Source organism: Ochotona curzoniae, unplaced genomic scaffold (assembly GCF_017591425.1).
Source record: "Ochotona curzoniae isolate NIBS_2020 unplaced genomic scaffold, NIBS_Ocur_1.0 patch165, whole genome shotgun sequence".
NCBI lineage: Eukaryota > Metazoa > Chordata > Mammalia > Lagomorpha > Ochotonidae > Ochotona > Ochotona curzoniae.
This window is the reverse complement of record NW_024466712.1, coordinates 1-21,651: the sequence shown is the minus strand read 5'-3', so window position 1 is coordinate 21,651 and position 21,651 is coordinate 1. Positions and strand designations below refer to the sequence as shown.

Below are 21,651 nucleotides of genomic sequence, written 5' to 3'. Positions count from 1 at the left end.
GTGCTGGAAGGAGAGAACAGGTCTGGAGAGAGGGGTGAGAAGTTGGCAATGCTTTATGTTAAGGACAGGAGTCTTGGAGAAGGATCTTGAAACCTAGCCTTCCACTTGATGGACAGGTGAGCTTGGTGGTGTCTGTGTATAATCTGAACATATCTGATTAGATGGCATCTGGCAAGTGCTCTGGTCCTAGGGGAGGACCATGCCAGGCCGGCTTGCTGATCTTGCTCACTAGGCACGAGAATGAAGCCAAGAGTCAGGGGACCCTCGGGAGAGGGAAGATTTCCAGGGACAGATCTGCTGTTGTCTGTACAGTGCCCAGGTACCCTCATCATCTTGCCAGCTGCTACAGGGCATCTGCCACCAAGGTCACATTAGCCTAAGGCTTTTGCCGCTTCAGAGGGCTGTGGCTTAGCTCAGTATGCAGCTAGACCCCCATCCGTGTGCAGTTAGATGAACTTGCTCTGGCAAAGGGGCTGGGCAGGGTGCTGTTGGGCCACCAGCCAGCGCAGACTTGACCCAGCCACTGTGTGTTTGTCATCAGTTGGTAATGCCCACATCTTTTGGTTAGGGTGGGTTCCATTCTTCAGTGTTGCCCAGCCTCAAGGTGCTCAGTCGCAGGTGTTGTCAGTAGGCTGACTGACATGCGGCTGCTGTGCCAGGCCTAGGCTGAATTTCACATGGATGCTGCTGCCCTATAGTGTCCTGGGCAAAGTGACATCCTATACAGTGACATGGCCTGGGAGGGGTGGATTTGGAAGGGGTGGGGGAATGTTGCAAGTGCAGCAATTGGTACAGATGCAAAGTGTGTGGCCTGGGCAGAGCAAAGCAACAGAGGGAGGACCTGCAGCTCCCCTCCAGTTCAGAGATAGATCCTGGCCTGTCCCACTGCGCTCCACTCCCCTTCCTCATGGCCAGAGTTCAATTGGCAACATGAGAGGACATGGAAAAGAAACAGGGACCTGCAGAGTGAGACATTGCCTGTGAAGGAAACCACAGGCCTGTGAGAAGACTCATTTATTTATCAGCCAATGAAAAATGGTCAAGCAAATCCCTATGGCAGATCTTAACTCCAGTGATCCACTTGATTTTTTTTTCAGCAGGCTATATCTTTGGCCCTGTGTGAAGATGAAGAGGGTGGTTGATGGGGTGAGAAAACATCAAACCCCCCAGGTCACAGCAGATTGGGGCTCTGGAAGGGGACTGTCCTTTCAGTGGAGCCATCTTCATGGACTTGCTTGGGTTCCTGTCGCCACCTGCCACACACTTTAGTTTTTTTTTAGCATAGCTGGGGAAGGAACACCTCCATGAGAGTCTTGCCAAATACGAGGAAAAGTAAAAAGGAATTTCTTATTGCAACTATACAGTGACAAGCTACAATGAGGTTTCTTGCTTTCCTGAATTTCCTACTGAGCCTCTCCTGACTCACATTTGAAGATTCTACTTAGTGTCCACACAGCTGTTGGGATCACACATAAGACTGCAAGTAACCCAGTGTCTGCACAATGCAGGGCCTGGCTTAGAGAAACAGCAGAGGTTCAAGGGCCAGACACCGTTCTGGGAGCATGGGGCACACCATTCAGTTCTCACAACCATCCTTCAAGGCCACTACTGGGATTCAAAAGTTGCCCACAAGGAAGTAGCATTTGAAAAGCCAGATAACTCACACATAACCCCACTGATGGCAGACTGTGCCTGAGGCACCCAAGCAGATCTACAGGATTTTAACGTCTGTCCCCTATGTTCCAAAACAAAGGCCCCAGTTGGCCTTCAGTAAAAACAGGGCAGTCCCCTGCACATTCCTTCCACAGTGCTTGGTCCCTTCTCTTTCCCCTCTTGGAGCCCTGGGATTCCATGTTCCCTCCTCCCTCCTATCTTGTAAATCTTCAGCAACCAGGCTGTATCCCTCGGAGATGGGAGGATCTACATGCACACCCTGAGTGATGAGGGAGGGAGAGCCGAGGACAGCAGGCCCAGCTACCTTGGTCTCCCCAGGCAACAGGCATGTGTGGGCATGGCTGGCTAATGGGCTCCAAGTGGTGCTGCAGGGAGCACGGTGGAGGTGGGGGCGTGGGCTGTGGAGTCTCAGGGTGTGCATTTGGATATTCAGGGCGTTAAAGAAGGAACTGCTTGCTGCTCACCAAGACCCAGATTGGAGAGGTGAGGTGGGGAGGGGTGACAACACTCCACGGGCTTCTTTCAATGCCTGCCAGGTCAGGAGGCTGTGTTGGACCAGCCAGGTCTCCTTGTGAACACACTGGTTCCCACTCCCCACCCCAGCACCTGGGGGATGTACTACAAAGATGAGCTACAGAGAGTGATGGTTGCCTTGGGAAGACCACCCTGCCGTTATCTTCCCATTCCTGCCCCTTCCTTGCCTCCTGTCCTTTGACAAAACCCCCCTGCACTGATGGGCTGATGGTCCAGTTCTTTATTTAGAAACCTGATTGTTCAAAAAGAGGTGGGTGGCTCTGTGCCCACCCTGTTCTTGGCTGGGATTGTGTTGGAGATGATGGGCAGCATTCCCCCACTTCCTGGGCCACAGAGGTGAGGCTTTCCCGACCTCGGAAGCGCAGGTGGAAAGGGCCAGGTGCACAGGAAAGGGAGAAGGAAACCCAAGGCAACCACAAGGGAGGGGAAACAGAAACCTCAACAGCAGCGTGGAAGGGAGCCTGCTAAGTTGCCCTCCTTCTCCGGCTCTCCCCGCTGCACTCTCCCCTAGGTAGCTGGTCCCAGGCTCCAGGCAGACAGGAGGGAAGATTCCCCAACTCAGGGGCTGGTGGTGGGGAGGGCCGAGGAGCAAGGGAAGGTGACATAGCGAGAGTGTGGAAGGGCAAAGGCCACAGGCCCAGTAGCCTCGTGGCGGCTCTCAGCAGCAGGCACCCCACAGCTCTCTTCCCACCCAGGCTGAGGCCCCAAAATCCATAGCTCAGCATTGGCTGTTTTGCCTTCAGTGGAGGGGATACCCCAGGGTGGGGAAGAGGCAGGGCCGGTCGGCTGGGATGGCTCCAGGTCTCAGAAGTCAAACTCCTCCAGGTCTCCTGTGCCCTCACCGCCTGGAGAGCCCCATACACGGCGGTAATTGCTTTCCAGCTCTTTCTGTCGCTGCCGTTCTTTGTGGGCCTCTTCAGCTCCCTGCACCTGCGGGAGGGGTGGGGCTGAGCGGCCGAAGAGGCGGGGCTGGAGGATCAGCTACCTCCAAGGCCAACTGACAGCAGAGAGCCCACAGAACGGATGTGAGCTACTTGGGCAACCGAACCTTTCATGGACAAACACCACGGGCCATGGCAGGGTAGGACAGGATGCCCCTCACCAGGATATTGAAGAAAATCTCCTTGAGGTTTTTCGTATCCTCATCAGTCAGCCAGCGCGCATCCTCCTCAGTCCCTTCGGCCCCAGGCCGCACAATTTTGATTTCGATCTTCCCTGGGAAGGAGCGGTGGGCTGTGAGAGACTGGGCAGCGGGGCAGCAGCCTCAGGCAGGGCCCCTGCCCCCAGCCCCTCCACCACGGGAACCCCTGCGGCCGCTCCAGCCCAGCCGCCCTCCAGGGCCCACCTTGGGCTCGGAGTCCCTCCCTCTCCAGCAGCTCTTTCACCAGCCCCTCGATTTGTCTCAGTTGCGGGTTTTCCCGTTCCATCTCCAGGACGGTGAGATCCCGATTGGGGCCTCCGGGACGGAGCTTGGTGACCCGGACCCGGACTCTGTGCTCAGGATCCTCCTCTTAGGGGGGCAACATACACAGGGAGACATAAAGCAGAGTCGGGCGTGACTCCAGGGTTGGGCTGCAGTGTTCACCTCTCCCTGAGCCCTCTTTGGTTTGGGTGCCCACCCCTTTACCACTTCCCACCCCATTTCTTTGATCAGAGCTAGGGTGCCCTCATGGGTCTCACTTGCAGAACTCTGGCCACCAATTCCAACTCCTCCTCCCCACGCCACCCTGTAATCCTGCCCATCACCTTCCAGGAAACAACTGCGTTTCTCAAAGCAAAACCTAGGCCACCTGTGCCAACCAGGGTGCTTTTAAGAAGCAGGTTGGAAAACTAGCTTCAGGCTTTACAGAGTGGCCCCAGGGACTGCCCTTGTGGGAGGTTCCACAGGGTATGCCTGCTGGCCACACCCATGGCACCCCATAGACTAGACACCACCCATAGGCACTGAGGAGGTGACTGCAGCTGTGTGCAGGCTCCCAGGCAGCTGGGCTCACAGCTGGGGCCTCTGCAAGGTGCACCCCCATAGGACTTGGTCCCAGAGTCACTCAGATCCTGCCTGCTGATCACCACAAGGAACCAGGCACGGCTCCAGGCATTGGGCATCCAAGAGCGACCCCCAAGACCAGGCATACAGGCTCCCAACTGCTGTCCAGGAGGCTGACCAGGAGGCAGCTGTGCTAAGAAGGGCAGGTGCATCCTTGGAGAGGGCAGGAACAGGTGCCCCGGCACAGTGCCAGCTGAGCAGTCAAGTGGCCGGGCGGCTCCTTCCCATCGGGCCTGTCTCACCTGCAGGCTGGGGTGACGGGGGAGGCTTTCGGGGCACAACCTTCCTTCTCCGGGGCTTCCGCAGCATCTCTGGACTCTGCTTCTCCTCCAGCCTTCTGATGAGTTTGCTGAGAGTGGACGTCAAAGCCAGCATGGCCCGCCTACTCTCAGACTCCTTCTTCAGCCCATCGGGGTCCAGCTCCTTCTCGGTCTGCAGTAACCAGTGAGAGCTGGTACCGCGGGCCGGCAGGCCATACTCTCCCCCAGGCCGCACCCTGGTCTCCAGCCCCCTTCCCCACCGCCCTCTGTTGGATGGAACAGCCAGATGCATGCTGCTGGCCCCTCAGCTCTTTGTGCCACCCTGTGGGAGCTGGCACCTGTGGTGGCCATGGAGGCAGCAGCAGCAGGTGTGAGGGCGGCGCCTACCTCCTGGATGATGTTCTCCAGCTCCTGCTCCATGCCGGCTTTCACCTCGGAGCGCAACCTCTCTCGGTCAGATGGGAGTAGTATCCCTTCCAGCTCCTTCTCAAATTCTCCGAGCAGCTGCCGCTCATCCTCATCTTCATCCTCGTCCTCATCCCCGTCTTCTTCTTCTTCCCCAGCCTCACTCTGGGGTTCTGTCTCCCCTTTCTCCTTCCCCTCTGCTTCCTGTGGAGGGGCTTCTGTGGCATCCTCTTCAGGCTCCTCCGGGGCTGTGTTTGGCCTCCCCTGCGCAGGTGGGGAAGGGGAAGGAGGGAGTGGGGGGTAGTTGTGGTGAGAGGTGTACAATGGGTCAGACAGTGGGGGCTGTGCCAGGGGGTGGAGGGCTGGAGGCATGAAGGACGCCTATTGGCTGGGGAGGTCAGATGCAGGCCTGGGTCAAGGGTGGTTTATTTAAGGCTCCAAGCTGGGAGGCAGGTCCTGCCCCTCCCTTGAGAGGGGGCCCATACCTTTTTGGCTCCACCTTTCAGCTCCTCTATTAATCGAATCAAGTCTGCAGGACTCCGAATGACCTTGACCTGCACGTTGTTCTGAAAGTCTGGGGTGAAAGGAACAGCATGGCTTTGTTGTGGGAATAAGGTGAGAGGGCCGGTTGCCACCAGGCCACTGGTTGCCTGGCTTGTCACATACTCCTGTGCCTCTTGGGGCCAGGACCCCAGGCCTCAGGGCCACAGAAGGGACCTCGGACCGGAGCCACTCTCCCTTCCCAGTATTAATGGTTCCTAGTCTCCTCAGCTCCAGCCTGCTGCTACAATTAGATTCCTTACAAGCCTGCAAGGCGGAGTTGATGACCTGTGCTTTATGGGTATAGAAGCTGAGGGGAAGCGAAATCATCCAGGCCTATGAAGTCAACAAGGAGTGGGGCCGCCACTCCTGCTCCCTCCCTCCCAACAACAGCCTTGTTGTCTGTCCAAAGCCATTAACTAGGGTAAAAGTGGACTCGCTGCTGGCATGGATGCCCACCTTGCCTCCCAGTGTTTAATGTCTACCCTCTGCAACCCATGTCTCAGAGGGCTGCCTCACCACTGGCAGGGGCTGGAGCTGGGTCTGCTGCCTCCGGGCTCGGGTCCTGCTCCTGATGGGGAGAAAGGAGTAGTCAAGTGTGAGGTCCTGTGCGTGCCCACCAAGATCTCAAGGCAGGGTTTCTGCGCATGCCTTACCTCCCTAGTGATACGTTAGTCACCTCAGCTCGACTCAGTTCAACTGACTCTCCCCACCCTCAAAGTCAGCTCCAGCCTTGGCAGAGGGGTGGCTGGGAAGCTGATTCTCACCTCTGCTGGGGCTTCTTCCCCTGCTGGGGCCTGGTCCTCTGGCTCCTGGAGCATCTTCCAGAAATCGGATTGCTTGTTGTCATCCTTGGCTGCGCTTGCACCTGGGATGCAGAGGGGCAGGGGGAGGAGTCTGAAAGGAGGTGAGAAAGGAAGGGAGCAGACAGAATGGGGCACACATCCCACCTCTATCCCTAAGAGTCCATGGCACTCCTCTGGCCCAACCCATCAATCAGTACAGGGGACTGAAGGTTGAATGGAGGGGAGAAGTGGAAGCCACTTGCATAGGACAGGGAGGCAAGTCCTACCTTCTCCCTTTGGGGGTGCCACCCCAGGCTTGGCCTCACTCCACGCTTCAGGCTCCAGCTCCTGTGCCTCCTCCACGACTTTATGGTCATCCAGCTTTGAGTCTGCTGATGGGCCACACAGGGCCATCAGGTCCTCTGGGTGATTCAAGACTTTCTCAGCTTCCTGGCCCTTCCAACAGCCCGCCCCATGTCCTCACCATCTTGTCTCTGCAGGTAGGCTCTGTACTCCTCGGGCTGCAGGGATGGCTGACAGAGAATGGCCTGTGGAGCAGCACTGGGCGGGGGCCGGAGTAGAGGGTGGGGGCAGAGGCGAGGAGTGCGAACGGTCAGCACATAGGAGCACGACAGGGGCTCATCCACACGATCGATGTAGTCCCCAGAAATTCCTGCGCTCTCGTCACAGAGGAACTGCCGGGACACAAAGGGCGAGAGGCTTACAGGGACCACCAGTGTCCAGCCTGCGTTCTGAGAGCAGCACATCCTGCACAGTATGTGTACCATTTCTCTGGTACTTTGCAAACACTCAGAGGGAGGGACCCAAGGATCTCAACTCAGTAGCTCAAGGAACCGAGGTCAGGTGCAGTGAAAACACTTGCTTGGGTTGCTCAGTAATGAAGCTGGGAAATGAACACGGGCAGCTGACAGGTCACCAGGCCATTTTAATTGTACAGTTTTGCAGCTGGTAAAGCCACCACCTGCAATGCTGGCTGCTCTCCTTCCAATCCACCCCACTGTTCATAGCCTAGGAAATCAGAGGAAGATGGCTCACATGCTGGCCCCTGTTACCCACATGGAAGCCCTGGAAGAAGCTCCTGGCTCTTTGTTTTGATTTGGCCCAACCTCAGTCATTGTAGCCATATGGGGAGTGAACAAGTAAGTAGAAGATCTCTCTGTTTTTCCTTCTAACTCTGACATCAAATAAATAAAAAAATTTAAAAGATTTATTTATTTTCATTAGAAAGGCAGATATACAGAGAAGAAGAGAGGCAGAGAGGAAGATCTTCCGTCCGATGGTTCACTCCCCAAGCAGCCGCAATGGCTAGTGCTGAGCCAATTTGAAGCCAGGAGCCAAGAGCTTCTTCTGGTCTCCCACACAGGTGCAGGATCCCAAGGCTTTGGGCCATCTTCAACTGCTTTCCCAGGCCACAGACAAGGAGCTGGATGGGAAGCGGGGCCACCGGGATTAGAACCGGCACCCATACGGGATCCTGGCACGTTCAAGGCGAGGACTTTAACTGCTATGCTATCGTACCGGGCCCAAATAAATAAACTTTTAAAAAGGTTTATTTTATTTTTATTGGAAAGTCAGATTTACAGAGGACAGACAGACAGAAAGATCTTTCACCAGTTGGAGCTCAGCCAATCCAAAGCCAGGAGTCTGGAGCTTGTTCCCAGTCTCCCACATGGGTGCAGGGTCCCAAGGCCTTGGGCTGTCCTCAACTGCCTTCCCAGACCACAAACAGGGAGTGGAAGGGAAGTGGAGCAGCTGGGACACGAACCTGAGTCCATATGGGAATAATATATAGTCATGTAAAGCAAATTATGAATATATGTGTATTTGTGTGTACACAGCATATTTGTAAGAAGCAGGAGTTTGATGCAGGGGTTAAGACCTTGCTTGGCATGTGTAAAACCCATCTCTGGGTTTGAGTCTTGGCTCTACTTCCAATCTTAGCTTCCTGCCAGTGTCCCTCCTTGGAGACAGCAAGTGATGGTTCAGGCACTTGGTTCCTGCTCACGGGCACCCTGGGGGGCAGCAGTAATGACTCTCATAGCTGGGGCTCTGCTGCCCACATGGGAGACCCAGTTCCCGGCTCCTGGTTTTGACTTGGCCTGGTCCTTACCATTGCAGGCATCTGGGGAAGTAAACCAGTGGAAAGCAGTTCTCTCTGTCTCTCAAAGAAATCTATATTGGGCCCGGTTGATAGCCTAGTGGCTAAAGTCTTGCGTTGCACGCATCAGGATCCCTAATGGGTACCGGTTCATGTCCCAGCTGCTCCACTTCCCATTCAGCTCCCTGCCTGTGGCCTGGGAAAGCAGTCGAAGATGGCCCAAGGCCTTGGGACCCTGCACCCATATGGGAGACCCGGAACAATCTCCAGGCTCCTGGCTTCGGATCGGCTGAGCTCTGAGTGTTCCAGCCTCTTGGGGAGTGATGCAAAAGATGGGAGATCTTCCTCTCTGTCTCTCCTGCTCTATGTATATCTGACTTTCCAATAAGAATGAATAAATATTAATATATATATATATTAAAAAAAGAAAGAGAAGAAAAGGAAGAAAGAAAGAGAAAGGAAGAAAGGAAGGAAAAAAGAGAGAGAGAAGGAAGTAAGGAAGGCAGCAAGGAAAAAAAAGAAAGATCAACTAAACCGAGAGTTTGTAGCGTTTGGGCTGTCTCCATACCCAACCCCCACAGCTCAGCAGATACAGATTCCACCTCCCTTGCCTCACCATCCGGTTATGGGATATGCTATTTCATAGAGGGCGCAGGCCACCAGTATCTGTCTATGAGATTCCAGACCAATGTGATGGAGAGGCCCAGAGCAGAGCCTGGGGGAAGCAGACCATGCCCCTGCCTCCAGCTCCCTAGCAGGGATCTGACCATGTGAATTAGAGCAGGTGGGTGAGGGGGAAAGGAGTCCAAGGCAAAGAGAACTTTCAGACAAGTGGAGCTGTGTAGGATGTTCTAAGATGGTTGTCACCACCTGTGGGTACCAGCATTCCCCACTGTGGTGCTGCTTTGAATCCAAGCTGCCCCATTTCTGACCCAGCTCACTGCCAATGCACCTGGGAAGGCAGCTGAAGATGGTCCAAGGACTTGCGCCCTTGCCATCCACATGGCAGACCTTCACTGAGGTCCTGGCTCCTGCCTAGCACCTGGCCCAGCGCCGCTGGCACAGGCCTCTGGGGAGAACAGCAGAATACTGGCGCTCTTCCGTTCATCTGTCTACCCGTCTGGCTGCCTCTCAAATAAAAATAGATACAATTTTTTTTTAAAGAGAAGTGAATGACAAATTTCAGAAGTTTGTAATCAAGGGGTCAAAGGAGAAATCACAAGAAAATTACAAAATACCTCAAAATGAATAAAAACATAGACATGACGTGCTCAAACTCACAGGCTATGGCTGCAACCGTATGCTAAAGTCTAAATAGGGCTTGTTCCTCTCATCACTCTGAATTCCTGTAAAGTTTTTTTTTTTTTTTATTGTTGTTTACATTGTATTATGTGGTACAGTTTTATAGGCGCTGGGGATTCCCCCCACCCCTCCCCCCATGGTGGATTCCTCCACCTTGTTGCATAACCACAGTTCAAGTCCAGTTGAGACTCATTCCTTGCAAACACATGCCTAGCTCCTGTAAAGTTTTAAAGCCCAAAGTCGTAAGTGAATGCCGTCGATGTTCAGAAGAGGGACCACTGAGAGTCATTAGGTTTCGACGGTCATTCAGGCAGACTCCCCAAGAGTGGAAATTAAACAACATACTCCAAAGTAACAAATGGGTCAAAGGAAAAATCACAAGAAAATTATACGGCCGGCATAATGTCATAGCAAGTGAAGCCGCCGCCTATAACCCTGGCATCCCATATAGGTGCTGGTTCAAGTCCCACCTGCTCTACTTCCAACCCAGCTCTCTGCTAATGGCCTGGGAAAAGCAGAGAAGACAGCCAAGTGCCTGGGCTCCTGCCACCCACTTGGGAGACCCGGGTGAAGCTCCTGGTCCTGTGTTCAGCCTGGTCCAACCCTAGCCATTGCAGCTATTTAGGGAGTGCACCAGTTGATGGAAGATCTCCCTCTATGTCTCTCCCTCTCTCTTTGTAACTCTTTCAAATACACAAATAAACCACGAAAGGAAAACACCTGAGTTATAAAGTACCTCAAAATGACTAAAAACAAAGATGCAACTGCAGCTTTACCAGGATGGGTTCAGGCCCCACAGAGCCACACGAGGCTCCCTAGCTGTCTGCTGTGAGATGCTGGTCCATAAGGACTGCACCAGTAGGAAGGCTGTCATCCAGTGATGCCCTAGACCTTGTACCTCCTGAACCACAGACCCAAATAAACCTCTTTTCTGGAGGAAGCAGCTTGCCTTCAGTACTCGATTATACTAATGAAAAGCTGACTCATACACAACACTTAGAGGCAAATGCCTTGCTATAGACATTATTATTTTTAAAAACTTGAAGCTCAAATCAATACCCTAGCCTACCATTCTAAGAAACCAGAAAAAGAACAAACTAAACCAACAGCAAACAAGGGGAAGGTTAGGATACGAATTAGAACTAATTTAATACAGGGAGAAGAAGAGAGAGAGAAATACACCTGCTGGCTCTTTCCTAAATGGCTCAACAGTCAGCCCTGCGAAGACCCCCATATGCAAAGACCAGGAGACCTGCTAGAAGGCAGCACTCCACAAACTGATGTTCTCAAGCATGGCCAACCCATCCAAACTCCTCTGGCTTCTCTGCAGAAAATAGTAAACTGAGTCTAAGAGTCGTTTGGAAATTCAAGGAATCCCAAATAGTTACAACAATCTTGAAAAAGATGAACAAAGTTGGAGGATGCACATTTCCTATTTAAGGCTCACTGTAAAGCAATGGCAACCAAGACAGCGTGGCACTTGCAAAAATGAGATAGAATTCAGAGTCTATGTTTAAATTCTTAACTTTCGTCATCATTTGATTTTTTTTTTAAAGTTTCATATAGTTGGGGCCCGGCGCAGTGGCCTAGCGGCTAAAGTCCTTGCCTTGAACACACCTTGAACATACCAGGATCCCATATGGGTGCTGGTTCTAATCCCCGCAGCTCTGCTTCCCATCCCTGATTGTGGCCTGGGAAAGCAGTTGAGGATGGCCCAAAGCCTTGGAACCCTGTACCTATATGGGAGACCCGGAGGAAGCTCCAGGCTCCTGGCTTTGGATTGGCACAGCACTGGCCGTTGCGGTCACTTGGGGAGTGAGTCATCAGGCAGAAGATCTTTCTGTCTCTCCTCCTTTCTGTATTTCTGACTTTGCAATAAAAATTTTCTTTAAAAAAGTTTAATATATTTGAAAGGCAGAAAGACACAGAGAGGAATAGAGAAGAAACACAGAGACAGACACACAAACAATACCAGACCTCCATCCCTATTCTACTCCCCAGATGCATAGAGAAGCCGCACTGGGCCAGGCCAAAGCCATGAGGATGGAGAGAAGCCAACTTCTGGAGCTCAGCCAGCCCCTCCTGTCTCCTAGGTGTGTGTTAGCAAGACACTGGAACCTCGGACTTAAACACAGGCACTTTAACAGCCAAATGGTGTCTTAGCCATTACACCAAGATAAATCAAAGGGAAGAGAATTTTCAAGATGATTCTATTTTGATTCAGTCTTAAAAAACCTAAAGATTATGATTTCAAATAACGCGTGGTCTTAAAGCACATGAACAGTATTGCAAAATCCACCACCACTGCGGGAATTATAACACCTTTCGATAATGACTGGTCAGCACACAAAACACAAAATCTGAACAATGCAAATCTTGAGCTGATGAACTAGAGACCATATATGCTCTCTAGCACAGACCTACGACTTTCAGCAAGTCACACTGAAGTCACAACAGTCACCAAAGGAATCATGCACACAATGGCATGCATTTCAACATCAACAGCAATCATATAAAAACTGCAAAAGCAAAATGTCTGTCTAGAAATACAGGAAACATAATTCTGAATAAGCTTTGAAGCAAAGGAGAAATCCTAGTGGGAACAGAAATGCCACATTTTAAAATTGGAGGGACACAACCAGAATAGTGCTCCGAATGAAATGTGTCATTTGAAACGCCTAATTAGGAAAGCAGACAGCCTGAAAGCCAGGGAGGGGAGCTCCCCACCAGAGGAGTTACAAGGAGTGTTGCAACTCACGCCAGCATGAAGGACAATCTTTAATACACAAAAAGAGCTCTTTTAAAAATGAGAAGAAAAATATCCACAAGTCATTAGAAAAATGACCCAAGAATCTGGATCATTCAAAGAAAACAGTAAAAAAAGAAAGAGGAACAAATGACTCTGCAATGGAGTAAGCTTGCACATCTTTTCTTAAGAGAAATGCAAATTAAAGCCACAAGAAGAAATCATTCTTTATCTAGATTCTTAGCTGATGATTGGCCTAAATCCCTAAGTTTAAAAATATACAGGCCTGGCACAGTTGTAGGGAAACTGACACTCTAGAACAATGCTAGGAGCAGGGCATTGTACCAAAGTGGGGTGATCTGGCAGTACACATCAAAACTGCATGTCCATTTTCAGGTACTTCACCTTGTAGATTTACACTCTGCAGATCAGGACAATTCCCAGAGGTGATTTTGTGTTTATAAAAGATTAGAATAACCTAAAACAGGCTGGTGTTGTGCCACCACGGCTTACTCCACTGCTTGCAACACTGGCAATCCTATATGTGCACCAATTCAAGTCCAGGCCGCTCATTTCCCCATCTCGCGCCCTGCTAAAGGACCTGGGAAAGCAGCGGAGGACAGCCCTGGTACTCAGATCCTACCACCCACACGGGAGACCTGGATGGAGTTGTTGGTTTCTGGCTTCCACTTGACCCAGCTCCAGTCACTGTGGTTATTTGGGGAGTGAACCAGCAGATGAAAGATGTATGGATGGCCTGATTGCTCTGTTTTTCTGCCTTTCAGATACATGAAATCAGCCTTAAACCAAAAAATAGAATGTCATATCATGCCACCGAATGGTAAAAACAGTGATTAGTGAAAAGGTCAATTGGTACCACTGATGTGGCACAAAACAATGCATCTTGTCTGTCATCTATTAAGGTCTGTGACAATTAAGGTACGCCAAAGGCAATGGCTGAGACTATCTCTGCAGGAGCAGCAGGAAGCCAGGAGAGTGGACCACAAATGTATCATCAGCACTCCATTCCTGTTTCCTAAAAAAAGTAATAATAATAATAATAATAAAATCTGAATAAGATACCGTGAGACAGTAACACCTGTTTAACTTGGCAGTGAATTCACTGACCTCTGGGACAGGTGCCTTCCAGCTCCATTCACAGCCCCTTTTCACCTGCCCTTCTTCCATCCTGTCTTTTCTCTAAAATAATGCACACCCAACAGCACTTAACCATGTTTCAGTCTGTTCTGGCTCAAAAGACACACCTACAACACAGCACGCCCACATCTGCACGGCACCTCTTAACAGCTCCGCTTCTCAGTGGGATTCCTTCCGGGGTTTCCTCAGCCAGCACTTTGTGTTTAGCCTCGCACACTGAAATTGTCCTTGTAAAGACCACCAAAGCCCTGTCATGAGGCCTACTCCCCAAGAACTGCTCAGGGGTAATGGGGTGGAGGACTGATACCTTCCGTCTGGTCCCCCACCCTGCTGTCTGAGCTCTTTATTCCCACATGCAGGCTTTGCATCCATCCAGACCATGCCTGTGATCACCCACAAGCAGGTTTTAATCCTTCTCTTCCGGGAAGGCTCAGCAGCAGCAGACAACTGGGTCCCCCATCATAAGCTCCTTCACGGCCTCTTCCTGGCAACACCCCCTCCTGTTCTCCTGCCCGTGTTCTCAACAAGTGGTGTCCTCCAAACGCCATCTCTCAGTTCCTCTGGGCACTTCCCAGTGGCCCCTGGCTTCGGTCACAACAGCCGTGACGGGAACTTCCAGCCCCTGGGTTCCACTGAGTTCTCTCAGGGCTCCAGGATCATAGACCCTCAGTCTGCTCAGTCACCTCCACTGGGATGCCTAATGGCCACTGGAATCAGCATGCTCATGTGCAAGGCTGGACTCAGTGTATCCTTCACCGAGCCCACTGCTCTGCCCACTGCGCTATCTCAGAAGTCCCTGGCACCATCTATCCAGGTGCTCAAGCCAGAATTCTGAGAGATAACCCCCACCCCTTCTTCTATAGGTTTTGTCCCCCAACTCATCCAAGTCTCTCGAAAGTTTCACATTTCTTCATTTCAAGGCCACACTTAGCCCTCTGTCCATGTATCCACCAATCCACACGGTAGGCCATCGTCTCTTGCCCCCGGGCTTCCTGCATTCCTCAGTGTCCTTCCACCAGGAAGCCCTTCCCTCCCACCCCCTGCACCATTCCACACCTGCTGGACTAATTTCTCATGCTCCCACTGTCGGCTCCAAGGTCACTTTTTCCAAGAGGTCTGTCCTCTACTTACCCTCAACTCACTTTACTTCCCTATTATATATTTATTCATTTATTTTTGTTCCCCAGTGATCTACACTTGACCTGTCACCTTATTTTTGCTTTACAGACTTATTTGAAAGGCGGTGCAGCAGAGAGTGAGAAAGAGAGAGATACAAACAGTGAGTGCACGTAGGAGCTCTTACACCTCTGATTTACTCCCCTTACGGTTTCGACCAGGACCCAAAAGGCAGTGGTGATGGCTCAGGGAATTAGTTCCCTGTCAGCCATATGGGAGTCCAGGCTCATGTTCCCAGCTCCTGGCTTTTGTCCTGGACCAGCCCCAGTTGCTTCAGACATGTGGGGAGTGAACCAACAGGTAGGAACTCGCCCCATCTACCTGTCTCCTCCTCCCTCTTTCTGTTTACCTCAAATCAATGAGAAAAAAAGTTTAAAAAGCTACATACAAAGGCACTTCAAAAAGTCCATAAAGGAATGAAATTCAAAGACAAATTTATTTTGATATAGAAAAAAAAAAAAAGCTCAAAAAGCATGCACACATGTGCAGAGACCAACTGATCAGCCTTCTGAGCCGGTTGAGAAAGATGACAACTGAACCAGCTTCCCACCCACTCAATCATTTTTGGGTGCCCACTTGGTGCCAGGCACGGACAGCACAGAAGAAAACAGGATGGACAGCGCTCCGCCTCCTCGGAGCTCACCCTGCTGACGGCTGGCAGAGACTGACTCCAACAAGGAAGGTGACTTCAGGTCATGCTACACGCTTGGAAATCCCCAAGACTCTGTTGACCCCTCACCAGCACGGGAGGAGAAGCTAGCTCATGTGTACGTGAGGCAGCCCTGCAGCTGGGCTGTTTGAATATAACCTGAGCAAGGGATGAGCCGGACTTCCAGGGACCTGTGGGAGGATCATTCTAGGTGGAGGGAACAATGAGACCTGCTGATTCAAAGGACAGAAGGCAGCCAATGTGGCAGAAACACCACGAGTATTTTTATCTCTAGCCTAGATCTCGCCCTGAATTCCAGATCCCCAGAGCTAAATGCCAACTGCACATCCCAGGGAGATGCCTGATGGGCACCCTGACACTGGTATGTTGGAAACCAACCTAAGTGCCTCCCCCAGACCTACTCCTTCACACGCTTCAGTCAGTGACAATTCTATCCTCTTAGCTGTTTCAACACAAACCTTTGGGGTCATCCTTTACTCAACCCCACGTGCATTCCCTCCAGTAATCCTCTTGGCTCCACCTTCAAAATGGACACAGAACCTGCTCGTGTCCCACCCTGGATTTGGGCTTTCAACACTGACCAACACATGCTGCATATGCAAATCTGCACTATGGGAAGGTATGTCTGGTGGGCAGCACACGGTTCTCTAGGAGTGTGTGTCTGTGTGTATAGAATCACTTGGGGAACTTTACCTACCACACTTCGGCCTGCCAAGTGGCACTTGTTAAGAGGCTGCTGGCTGCAATGCAGGTGCCAATCACAGAAAACACAGAATGAGTTCCAGAAACCACCCACCACGAATGGGCTTTGGGAGTCACCCCAAGAGGCTTCGGCTTCCTTCCCGCATCTCCCTTCTTGGGTGTAATCCTAGGCTCGCGTCCATGATTCTTGTGTGAACATTTCCCTCCCCTGTGGCCCACACATTCCACGAGGGCAGAAGCTTGCTACTGCGACCCTCAAGGCAAGACCCCGCTGGAGAGTTGTTTAATGACCAGAGTGGGCACAGCATGAAGGAGGAGTAGTCAGGTGATAGGAAGTAAAAAATGTCAGGAGAAGGTGGGCTGTGGTAGGAACTCAGAGGAGAAGTTATGGGAGAATGGTTCAGTCCTGGAAACAGGAGGCTTACCTTGTGGCTGCAGGGGCAGGGGGGGAGCAGCAACCCCACCCGCCTCCGTTAGAATTTAGCATCACTCAGGGAGTTTCACCTTCCCTCTCCCCACACTCACCCGAACCTCAGCCTCCCGGGGCCTCCCATTGAGGTCGCACTTGGACCCATTGCCGTAGGTCTGACTGTGGTAGCGTTTCAGGCGATGCTGCTTGGAGGCCTGGCGAAAGCATTAGGCAGCAGGGAGAGGACATGAGAAAGACAGCCATAGCTGCAGAATGACCCACATCCCCACTGGACCCGGAGACCTCAGGAACCCCAGCCCTAGTAGCAGCCTTGGTTCTAGTGGCCAGCAGCTACCACTGCGCCTCCCTCCCTGTCAGGGCTTCCATCCCATGGCCCCACACCATGTCCCTCCAGTCCCACACTCCTGCCACCTTGGCTGTCTCATCATCCCAGTCGAAGGCCGATTGGTAGTAGCCGAGATAGAGGACTTCACCTTTGATCTCTGAGTCTGCAAGAGGAGCCATAGGGAAGCAGTCACTCCCTTCTCAGCGCAGGAGGCTGGAGTAGGGCTGAGGGCAGGTGGCTTGCCTTCCAGGGCAGGCTGCTGGGTGCTCAGGGCACATGCAGGAGTGACTTACCTTCCATGTGGTACTGCTGGATGTGGCGTCCGTAGCAGAACTCGTACGTCCACCAGTCTTTGGTCTGACAACGAAAAGACAAGAGTTAGTGGTGGGCCTGAGTGCAGTAGGCTCTTCTTGCGATCACAGCCTCCAGGCTCCAAGAGCTACAACCCTCCCCTTCCACACTCGACTCTCCAGTTTCCCCGTGCCCCACACAAAGAGGGAAGAGCTATTTTCCTACCGTAGCTCAGAGAGAATCCCAAACTCTATTCTCTGCCTGAGGTCTTGCTATGCCTTCCTCACTTCCCCCCTCCCCCCCAAATGTTGGGTTTTTAATCCTTTGCCTTTCACACAAATTAAAAAAAAATCATGTTATCCTTGAAGCGCTGAGACTAGGGAAACAGAAGACCCTGAGCTAAATAGCATTCCTCAGCCTGTTCTAACAGCTGGGGAGAAAGACAAGCTGAGAACCAGATACACTGCTTGCCAGGAGCCAACATCCTAGTGCTGCGAGTCAGCCCCAAAACAAACAAACTGATTTGGTGACTCTGCAGCTCAGGGAAAGGGCCAACAGAAAACAAACTAGGAAACTGGGGCAGAGAAGGACACGAAAGGGGTGACCTCATGAAGTGGTTTCCCTAAGGAGGTGTCTCTTCCTATCAGCCACAGTGACACCTCAATCTTGGTCAAACCCGATTCTGTAATCTGTCATAGTGCTTCTAGGAATCTGCGCTTCTCTCCCTGCTGGGTGCCAGGGGCCTCCATAACTCCTACAGGTACCCTAGATCCGCCTCCCTTGGCTGGCACCGGCATGTTCTAAGGGATATTGACAAGTCCCCATTCCATCCATCCAGTTCTTTCACCTTCAGCAGGCAGGGAGCGTCTCTCATGGGGCTCAACAACTCGGGGATGCCAGGCCCTTGGTAAGCAGGTGCTTCCTCCTCTCTCTCACGCTGGAAGTGGATAGCTCCAGCTGGCAGGCGGCACTCGTAGCGCTGTTTGTACTTAGAGGAGACGATCACCACGTCCGAAGCTTGGCTCTAGGGAAGATGAGGGGCGGGGGGCATGAGGTAAAGACAGCAGAGATGCCTCGGCAGACCCTGGGGAAATGCCCCAAGACAGAAGCAACCCTGGAGAGGCCTCGCGCTGTCTTCTATCTGGAGGCAAGCTCACTTCTCCCCGGAGACGGAGGCGGGGTGTCTGGTCTGGGATCCGGGACCTGGAGACTAACGGCGGGAAGACCCCCTCCTCCCGGACGCCGGCGAGCGGGTTCCAGGCTGCCATGCCCAGGAGTCACTGTAAAAGCCCTGCGTACTCTTCCCGATTCCCTTCGGCTGCCCCCAGAGCCTCTGCAGCTGCTTTTCTCCTCCTTCCTCTTCTACCTCGGACCCTAGCCCCATATACGACTTCTTACCTGCCCTCCCAAGACGGGCAATGGCAGGATCTCGATCCCGTAACGCATTTCACTCAGTTCCTCCAGGTTCAGGCTCCCAACACCGCCGGTCAGACTTGCAGGTAACAAGAACCCCAGAAGCAGCAGCCCCAACAGGCTGGACAGCAGCGTTTCCGCCGCCATCTTTCACTCCCCTCCGTAGCTAGAGAAGTTCCTTCCGCCCTAAACCTGGCAGCGGCCTCACCTCACCCATTAGCGCCGCAGATTCTCATTGGCTATACCTTCTGTCTCTCTTACGTACCTGATTCCCATTTGTAAACGTGGCCCCAAAGCTCCCTGGGAGGTGGAACAACACGATTGGCACAATCAATCCTTGCGCATGATTGGCCAGAAAAGTCAACCAATCATCGACGAGATTAGGCCCCCACCTCCCACTCCAGAGAGGCGTGGTCTGTGGTCTGGACCCTTTTTGGCAGCTTTTTGCCTTCCTTGCCCTGCTGTCCCGCGCTTTGCATTTGATCTTAGTCAAAAGGCTAAGAAACGATTCGGGCAGAGTATCCCGCCCCGCGCCGAGCGGAGTACGGAGGCGGATGGATGAGTGTGTGCGATGCGCGCGGAAGTGAACGAAAGCTTTCCACAAAACAAGCAATTCTATAGAAGTGTACGTCTTTTCACACCCACACGACTTTAGGGCAATGGGGGTAATTTGTGACAGACTTTCTGCATGATCCTGCAGTGTGCTTTAGAATGGTCAAAACTGTCGTCCAGAGAAATGTGTTATCATTGTGAAAGATGAGCATGCCAGAAGAAAACGGGGCAAGTCGAGACCGCTCTTTGGAAGCTGGACAGCAAACAAGAGAATGGTAGCCGGCTGAGCAGCCTGAGGAAATCGGCCCCTTCACAAGTGTAAGCAAGAGCATGTAACACCTTTAGAAAAACAGTTTTCTGGGAAATGTCAGCAGCGTAAAAGAAAAACTCCAAGGAAAAGGTCTTTAGCGATGTCTCAACCCCAGCCTTCATTCCTCACTGGAGACAGCTGGCCAAGTTTTTGAGGAAGGACTTTTAAGAAAGAAACCAAACCAAGGAAGCTAGCAAAAAGCAAATTAGAAGAAATAGCGATTCCAAGGGGGGAGAGGGAAGAAACAAAAATAAAGCAAAAAAAAAAAATTTTTTTTTTATCTTTGACAATCTTCACGTAGTTAATTGGGGTAAAAAGGTTCAAGGGCTATAGGAAAGTGGGAAAGACTGTTATAATCATATTGTTTCCTTCATGTTTGAAGGGCGGTATTAAGGGAGAAGGCCCACCCAATTTTGAATCCACCATCTGCAGCTTCAGAGCAATCAACAGAGTATTCATGAAATAACAACAGACGCTGTTTTAAAAGTCTCCACTAGGGGTCAGCATTGTGGGTCAGAGAGGCCACTTCCCAGGTCCGCAGGTTAAAGTCCTGGTCTACTAGGCTAAAGGACCCTGAAGGCAGTGAAAGATGGACCAAGGACTACGTCCCTCCCACCCACGGCAGAGACCAGCTGAAGTTTTTGGCTCCTGCTTCGTGCCTGGCTGTTGAATCCGTTTGGGAAGTGAACCTGCCATGGAAGATTCTCTTTCTCGGTTCGCCTTTCATATAAATAAATCTTCAGGAAAAAGTACCTGCTATGCAGATAAGCAATGGAGTCTTTTAGAAACCAGGACAAATGGAATAAAAATTCAATAGAAAAACTTGAGAAGAAGGTGGAAGGTCAGGGAAAAGTGGGTGAGCCTTAGGAAGGAGTCCAGAGGCTTCCAAGAACACCGAGGGACCAGGAGGACAAAAGTGACTCATGGGCCCGGTGCTGTGGCCTAGTGGCTAAAGTCCTCGCCTTGAATGCACCAGGATCCCATATGGGCGCCAGTTCTAATCCCGGCAGCTCCACTTCCTATCCAGCTCCCTGCTTGTGGCCTGGGAAATCATTCGAGGATGGCCCAATGCTTTAGAACCCTGCACCTGCTTGGGAGACCCAGAAGGAAGTTCCTGGATCCTGGCTTCGGATCGGTGCAGCACTGGCCATTGCGCTCACTTGGGGAGTGAATCATCGGATGGAAGATCTTTCTGATTGTCTCTCCTCCTCTCTGTATATCTGACTTTGTAACAAAAATAAATAAATCTTTTTTTTTTTTAGGTACCAATAAGCCTTGATTTATTCAATGTTATTTTCCCAGGGAAAGGAGAAGGGGTGGGGAAGTCAGTATATGTGTTACAAGGTGATTAGAAAATTGAAAGTAAAGCAAAAATCATCCAGTACAGGAAAAAAAAAAAATCAACCTAAAAATAAATAAATCTTAAAAAAAAAAGTGACTCATGACATCACAGGACAGTGTTCCCTAGATCTGCGGAACTGCGGTGGCAGAGTGAAGGACCACACTCTGTCCAGAGGAAGCCAAGGCGCCAGGCTACCGACTTCCAGAACGCTGGACGCAGAAGCAACTCTAAGGGCCGCCAGGGAGAAAGAGCAAGTCATACCATGAATCAAACAGTGCTAGGGCCCTGAGCGGTGGCTCAATGACTGAATCTTCACCTTGCAAGCACTGGGATCCCATATGGATGCTGCTTTGTGTCCTGGCTGCTCCACTTCTCTACTTTCACTTTCCTAACGCCCTGCTTAGGGCCTGGGAAAGCAAAGCCTTGGGATTCTGCACTTGCATGGCAGACCCAGAAGTTCCTCGCTCCTGGCTTTGGGTTGACTCAGCTCCAACCATTGTGGCCAGTTGTGGGGGGGAATCAGTGGATGGAAGATCTTTCTGTGCTCTTCTCCATAAATCTGATCTACCTTTCTAATGAAAATAAATAAATCTTTAAAAAATAATAAAAGAATCAACACGCTCAAATCTAAATGAAGTTATAAACCAGAAAGGGTTCAAAGTCATGCTCCTCGGGGACTATAAACTATAGCAGATTAAACTGCCACCTCCCTCCCACAGCTGGGCCTGCAAGTCAAGTCTGCGCTGCTCTGCTGCTTCTGATCCATCTTACTTGTAACAAGCCTGGAGAAGCATCCAGTGATGAACCAAGTACCTGAAACCCTGCCACTCAAGATTGACCCTGCTGGGGCCTGGCGGCATGGCCTAGTGGCTA

The 21,651-nt window shown here is 51.6% G+C and overlaps 1 protein-coding gene across 9 annotated transcripts; it reads right to left on the bottom strand.

The window, feature by feature from the left end:
* Positions 1–2,413: 2,413 nt before the first annotated feature.
* LOC121166526 (protein OS-9) lies at positions 2,414–18,739 on the bottom strand. 9 transcript variants are annotated; one of them, XM_040995691.1, is made up of 15 exons: positions 18,560–18,739; positions 18,009–18,185; positions 17,164–17,227; positions 16,957–17,033; positions 16,641–16,739; positions 6,727–6,937; positions 6,530–6,634; positions 6,225–6,325; positions 5,977–6,028; positions 5,403–5,491; positions 4,900–5,181; positions 4,495–4,684; positions 3,554–3,718; positions 3,311–3,423; positions 2,414–3,138 (listed from the first exon to the last, which is right to left on the bottom strand). In XM_040995691.1, exons 1-15 carry the CDS (start codon positions 18,719–18,721, stop codon positions 3,013–3,015), a joined length of 2,013 nt encoding a protein of 670 aa, XP_040851625.1. In that variant the 5' UTR covers positions 18,722–18,739; the 3' UTR covers positions 2,414–3,012. The 9 variants fall into 9 exon arrangements, with proteins under 9 accessions (XP_040851625.1, XP_040851626.1, XP_040851627.1 ...); XM_040995692.1 differs by having other exon boundaries at positions 6,530–6,631; XM_040995693.1 differs by having other exon boundaries at positions 4,945–5,181; positions 6,530–6,631.
* Between the last annotated feature and the right edge of the window lie 2,912 nt (positions 18,740–21,651).

What these genes read in the sequence shown, in the direction of transcription:
- LOC121166526 (XM_040995691.1), bottom strand. Translation starts at nt 18,721, where the DNA reads ATGGCGGCGGAAACGCTGCTGTCCAGCCTGTTGGGGCTGCTGCTTCTG. An exon ending in CCCGGGAGGCTGAGGTTCGG is followed by an intron (nt 6,938 to 16,640) that starts GTGAGTGTGGGG and finishes GTGTCCCGGCAG; the next exon opens with TTCCTCTGTGACGAGAGCGC. An exon ending in TGAAAGGTGGAGCCAAAAAG is followed by an intron (nt 5,182 to 5,402) that starts GTATGGGCCCCC and finishes CCACCTGCGCAG; the next exon opens with GGGAGGCCAAACACAGCCCC.